The following is a 6,422-nucleotide window of genomic DNA, read 5'->3' as shown; positions in this document are numbered from 1 at the left end:
AGGCCCTAGAAATTTGAGTTGGCTTTTCTGCCTGAGTCCTGTGAGGGGAGAAAGGGGAGAAAGGAGGCCTACCTGAGTGTCCCTCAAAGAAGCCAAGACACTGAGATCCAGGGAGCAGGCTGAGTTAAGTGCAGCAAAGGAGGACTGCGTGAGTTGCCAGCGAGGCTGTGCAGTGATGGGATGGAGGGCCGGGCGCTCCCAGGTCAGAGCAGCGCACCTCCCCAGAACCACCCAGAATTGTTCCTCACCCCCGAAGGAGAAAGTAGTCAGGCCCCCAAGAGGAGTTAAGAGTCTCAGCTGCAGAGAGAGACCTCACCGCCCGTGAAGCCGAGGCAATAAAGCAGCCTCCCCTCTTCGTGGCCCCGTGCAGACCCTTCTGGGAGCTCTCCAGCCACATTTTGCCTCTACAGTTTAAGAGAAATCAGGAAACTGGAGAGGATCCAAAGGAGAGCAAAAAACATGATTAAAGAGAGCAAGAATAGGACTCAAGAGACAAGTTAAAGAAATTGGGGTTGATTTGCCTAAAACAGTAAAGACGAAATGGGGACTGCATTCAAGTACATAGAGAGGGCCCAGTGTCTGGTTATTTTCCAATTTCAAGAGCACAGAAGAAGACGCAAATGGCCCAGTTCGCCACCAGAGAGATTAGGTAAAGAAGGAGTTTCAAAAACATATGGACGTCTTGGAATGGCCTTCCCTGGGGTTATTGTCAAATAGGGCTGGCCGCTCTGCAGGCGGAAAGCTGCTGGGGACCAGGCCAGTACATAGGGAGGGCCTGGCTCCCCCCCAGAGGTCCCACCCATCCCAGCTCTCCTGGCTGCTGGGAGCCTGTGCCTCTTTTTGGAGCAGAACCCCAAGGAGGGAGTGGCTGGCCTTGCCAGATGGGAGCATCTTTGCTTCCGGTGGGTCCCTCCATCCAAGGGCAAGCATGGCCTTTAAGCACATTTTTGCTTTGATGTGTTCAAGATACAGTCAACAGCAAATGCCTGTGGGTTCTTTGGCAGCCAGTAAAAAAATGTATCACTGTGTCCGGAAGTGGCAGTTTAGATCAGATCGCTGTGTGACTGGCTCACTGGAGGAGTGAAAAGACTCATAGAAAGCGTGTGCAAGTCCACGCCCCTAGACAGTTTGCTTGTACTGTGTTATCCAGGACCGTAAGTTCAGTCCCACGTTTAACCATTGTCATAGCAGGAACTGGGTCAAGATGTAGAACCAAGCTTGGGTGCTTGCCTCCTCCTTCTGCCCCCTAACACGACACAAAAGATGGTAACCTACAGATAGGATAGTGGTACAATTTGTTCAGAAACCATGATGCTTGCAACAGTGAATGGAGGATACTGCTGATAATTAGGTTGGTATGTAGCTGAGGCCTGTGGCCATCTACCTATAAGGTTTTTTTTTTAATTAATTTTTAAAGATTTTATTTATTGATAGAGCAAGAGCAGGGGAGGGACAGAGGGAGAGGGAGAGAGAAACTCCAGCAGACTTTGTGCCTAGTACAGAGCTGGACACGGGGCTTGATCTACGACTCTGAGATCATGGCTTGAGCCGAAACCAAGAGTCAGATGCCCAACCGACTGAGCCACCCAGGTGCCCCCCTCCATCTATAACTTATATTCAAAGTTCACACAAGAAGGCAGGTGCCCTTGATATTAGAATCCTTGCAAACTTTCCGGTGGAAATAGAATGTTTTCTATTTCCGGTGGAAATAGAATGTTAAGTGTGCATTAGTTATCTAATGCTGTGTAAAAATTACCCCCCAGATCAGTGGCTCAAAACAATAAATATCATTTCATGCAGTTTCTGTGGGTGAGGAATTAGGGAGCAGCCTTGCTGGGTGGGTTGGCCATTGGGTCTCTTCCTGGGGCTGCCAAACCTTGACTGGGTGGGAAGCTCCGCTTCCAAGACAGCTCACTCCCATGGCCGATGGCAGCAGACCTCCACGTCCCACCTCCGCCCGCCCCCATTAGACTGCTGGAGCATCCTCACGGCAGCTGGTTTTCTTCAAAGTGAGTGACCTGAGTCACTCCTGCCTTTCGTGATTTAGTCTCAGAACTCACTCACGGTGACTTTGGCCATATTTTATTCATTAGAATGAGCCTCCCAGCCCAGCCCACACGAAAAGAGAAGGTGATTAAGCTTTATTTCTTGAATGAAGGAGGATCTTCAAATATTTGGTCCTTCTTGTAAGTTCATGTTTGTTTTTGAGATTCCCAGTTTGCCTTTTTCTGAGTACGGCCTGTTTATTCAGCCTGCCCCAGTGACGGTGGGAAAGGAGAGGCAAGTACAGCCAGTGGGGTTATCTCTGTGACTGGCATTCTGGCTGTGGGGTGGCTCTCTGTTCCTCCTGGGTATTGTCAGTCCCTTGGGACACTTAAGAATGGGCTCTCTTGAGTAATGAGTTTCCCATCACAGTAGGTATACAAGGAGATATGGGATGGTCAGTTGATAGGGAGCCACAGGTGAGTATAGATGGGGTTGAAGGGAGATGGTCTAAATGATCTTCATGTCCCTCTGACCCGGAGCACCCATGAGCCCCTGATTCCCCCAAAGCATTCTTCTTCTTTGGGTGCCCTTGAAGTGAGTACTGAGAAACCTCATGAAGTGAGGCACGGATTCTGGAAGTGAGATCTGTGAAAAGAAAATGGAATCCGTGTTATCAAGGACTGAGCAGGTCATGAGTTTCAAGCCTCCCAGACATGGAATTAAAAAGATTTCCAAGAATCTTCATCATGGGGCGGGCGATTGTGTTTGTTGACTTTTGCAGCAAGCCTTGGGAACTGTGCTTGGAGAGAGAAAAGCTGTTCCATGAGCCTGTGTCTGAAGCTCCGTCAAGGGTCGAGCTGCAGGGAGGCTGACCCATTCCAGAAGTCAGCAGCGGCTACCTGTAAGATCCCAACTTAGGAAAATCTGCCTCCATTTCTCATCGGCTTGTCCTCAAAGTGGCTTGATGGAAATGCGAGCTGGGCTGAGCAGTAAGTGCCCTGCTCATGAATGCCCAGGCTATTCAGCAAAAATAGCCCACAGGAAACGGTATCGCAAAGGTCAATTCTTCTGGAAAGGAAGGGACAACAAGCCATCTATCTGAAATTTTAATGAGCAGATCCTGGCCTCTGACCCCATACCATGACCTAACAATCCAGTATTGAATGCCACGTCGGCTTCCATTTCCTGTGCACGAGGAGGCAGAGCTCCCGTCCAAAGGCCAACCATCTGGCGGATGGAAGATTGTCTCTGCCTGGCCGGCTGTTACGGTTGAGCATGTAGTCTTTATGGACGGAGTGTCAGTCCTGACTCCTTGCTTCACAGAGATGGGGAACTAGAGGGTTGAGACACCAGGACTGTGGCTAGGATTTTCTTTCCTGCCTTATTTTTTCCCTCCTGCATTGGCTGTTTTCTTTCATTCAGTCAAAAACAAACCAAGGACAATCTTGAGGTACATTTAATCCTTTGGAAAGAGACTTGCAGCTTTCAGGTTAAAAAACAAACAAACAAAACTGGACTTCCACAGTCAAAATTAATAGCTGAATATAGAAGAGCAAAAAGAAATGGATCATCAGAAGAGAAAGTAGGGAAAGCCCCCAGCCCAGTGTGCAGCACATATGAGGTCCATTATGAGTAAAAAATTTGCCTCGTCAGAAAGATTCAAGAGGCCAGCAGCTAGACTCATCTCCAAACTAGTCTGTCCCACTGAGTTCAAAGGAAACAATTTAATTCCTCTGCACAGTGTTGCTGAACGCTCTGGGAACCAAAGTATCAGAACCACTTGAGTACTTGTTGAGACTTCCCAGACCTTCCTAATAATAATGTCCAGTGCAAATACCAGGGGATTTGAATTCTTAACAAATGGTTGGGAATCCCGTGAGTTGGGGGCGGGGCACTGTATTAGCTTATTTAATGGTCTCTGCCATCTGGGAGGTTTGTCTTTTACTTTCACTTAACAGATGCTGAACCTGAAGCTTAGAAGTCAAGCGTTAAAAAGGCAGGCTGCGTTTGCTAAGATCTGGTGTGTGGGCTCTGACCTGCTCCTCTGCCCTGTGACCATGGGGAAGCCTCTTAACCTTTAGACACTGGTTTCCTCATCTGTATATTCAGGATTTTAAATGGAAATAATGCACTGGCTACATTACTTTAGCACAATACTGCGATCCTATGAAGTCCCGTAGCAAATAATGTGGTAGGTAACTAGCAACCCGGTGATTATTAAGTAGGTTCAGTAACCAATCACCCTGTTCAATAGGCCTGATTTACCAGTTTGTCCTACAAGACAGGAAAGACTTTGAAGGCAAAAGGCTCTTCTCTTTCGTTTGGTTTCCCAAGGCCCTAACACAGCGTTGCTAATTGTTGATTGAGGGAATGAATGAAGGAATGGAGAAAGGCCATGCAGAGTGGTAAGGGGTACACAGGGCTGGATTTAAATTGGGGCTCACACCCAGACCTTGTTTCCGGATGGAGTGTTGGGGTGCTCTGGCCCAGAGAAGGTGGGGCCTTTGGCCAGAGCCTCGGGCTTTCAGGGTTTTGTTTTGTTTTTAAACACCCGTACTTCTGTGAGAGGGTTGTCGTGGTTCTTGAGAAGTTTGCAAAACCCCGGGAGGGGGTGGGAGATAGAAAAGGTACTTTCCTGGACGTAGCAAAAGACGGTAATGGGAGTTTCCTCAAACACTGGCTAACTGGCCCGTGGAATGCGGGCTGTGTCAGGAATTGGTGAGACGTCACAGGACAGAATTCCGTGTTTGGTGGGTGTTGGCCACCGTCCTTAATACACCCGGCTCCTTCAGTTACCGTAGCTGCGTCGCTGTCGATCCCCAGGGTCTTGGAGAGGGCGACAAGTCGTGTTATCAAAACGGACATCATGGCTCTGCCAGGCTCTCTGGCGGGAAGGGCGGAGGCCGCCAAGAACTAGGACTCAACTAAGGCAAGGCCCGCGGAGTCTCCAGCCACAGGCGGGGAAGGGCGCCCGGGAGCCTGTATTTCCAACAGACGCACTCAGACGCTTCTCATGACCGGGAAAGTTGGGGAAACGCCGCGGATCTCTCCTGGGTCCCATGCCTTACGTACGTAGGGAAAGAAACGCGAGCCAACCTCGCAACGTACACCCCAAAGCAGCACATCAAACACGTCCTGCCCAGACGTCGTCGCGTGCCTGCGAGTCCAGGCTTCTCTCTCAGGCCCGAGGTGTCCGTGTGGCGGCGGAGGGCACAGGCCCGGGGACGCGCGCCCGGGCGCTGGACCGCCTTTCAGACCTGCTACCCGCGTTGCGCGGGCTCCGGGCGAGCCGGGGAGCGAGCACCGAGTCATCATTTCCAGCCTCAGCCTGGAAAGCTGGACCGTGCAGCCGCGTGTGCTCTTGGCAGCCGGACGCCCGGGGCCCCGCGGCCACATCATCCCGGGGCGGGGATGTGTGCGCTCCGGGCGCCCGCGCCGCCACCGAGCCACGTCTGTGCCGCCGGAGCGCGCGGCCCGCGAGGCGCCCGGCACCGAGCCGCCCCCCTCACCCCTCTCCCCCTCACCCCACCACCTCCGGGAGTGGGCGAGCGCCGGCTCTGGGCGGGACCCTGGCGGGGGCCCCCGAGCGGTCTCTAGGACCCGCGGGACGCCGCGGGCGGGCGGGGGTGCGGGGGAGACGATAATTTGTTCCGTGGTAATGAGAACGGTGACTGCTGGCCGTGGATCCATTTCACAGGCCTGCCTTCTCTCCCTAACGATCTCCCTCGTCCCGGCCAACGCGGACAGTTCGCTCTTTTACTGCAACGGTCAAGGCTGGCTCGTGCCAGCGCCGCGCGCGCACACACGCACACACCGGGGGAAAACTTTTTCAAAAAAATGAAAGCCTAGACTCGCTCCTCGGAGGCGCGGGCGCTGCGCGAGGGCTCCGGGGCTGACTCCCCGCGGCAGGAAGTCCCTCGGGTCGCGCCGCCCGGCCCCCGTTCGGCGCCCGCGTGGGATGGTGCAGCGCTCGCCGCCCGGCCCCGAGAGCTGCTGCACCGAAGGCCGGCGACCATGGCAGCGCGCCCGCCGCCCGCGCCCCCCGCCCGCGCCCTCCTGCTCGCCCTGGCCGGGGCTCTGCTGTCGCCCCCCGCGGCCCGAGGTAAGTCGCCGAGCCCCGGCAGCTCCCCCGCCGGACCCTGGCCCTCCTCTCCCGCCCGCCGCCCGGGGCCGTCCGCGGGCTGGGGGTCGTCCCCCGGGGGGCACCTCGCGCCTCAAGGGGGTAGTGCGGGGGGACTCCCAGCGGCGGGGCGGCGCGCGGGGTCCATCTAGGGGAGACCCTCCTCCCGAAGGTGCTAATTCCCCGGGGGGTGGGGAGGAGAGGAGGAAACGCTTGGCTCGGGGCCCGCAGGACGCCGGCGCGTAGCCCGGACGGCACAGCCGCGGGTCCCCTCCCCTTTCGGGTGTCCTTCGCCAAGGTGTCCACGTCTTGACAG

The 6,422-nt window shown here is 54.3% G+C and overlaps 1 protein-coding gene across 1 annotated transcript in view; it reads left to right on the top strand.

The window, feature by feature from the left end:
* Nucleotides 1-5,478: 5,478 nt before the first annotated feature.
* The window catches only part of ADAM12 (ADAM metallopeptidase domain 12), a 354,460-nt gene continuing 353,516 nt past the window's right edge, over nt 5,479-6,422 (top strand). Inside the window, exon 1 of the mRNA XM_047702993.1 lies at nt 5,479-6,088. Within this exon, the coding sequence (XP_047558949.1) occupies nt 6,001-6,088 (88 nt within the window). The 5' untranslated portion in view covers nt 5,479-6,000. The remainder of the gene's footprint in view (nt 6,089-6,422) is intronic.

The sequence above is a fragment of the Lutra lutra genome, chromosome 14 (assembly GCF_902655055.1).
Source record: "Lutra lutra chromosome 14, mLutLut1.2, whole genome shotgun sequence".
In the NCBI taxonomy this organism is placed as follows: domain Eukaryota; kingdom Metazoa; phylum Chordata; class Mammalia; order Carnivora; family Mustelidae; genus Lutra; species Lutra lutra.
This window is presented reverse-complemented; position numbering and strand designations above follow the sequence as displayed.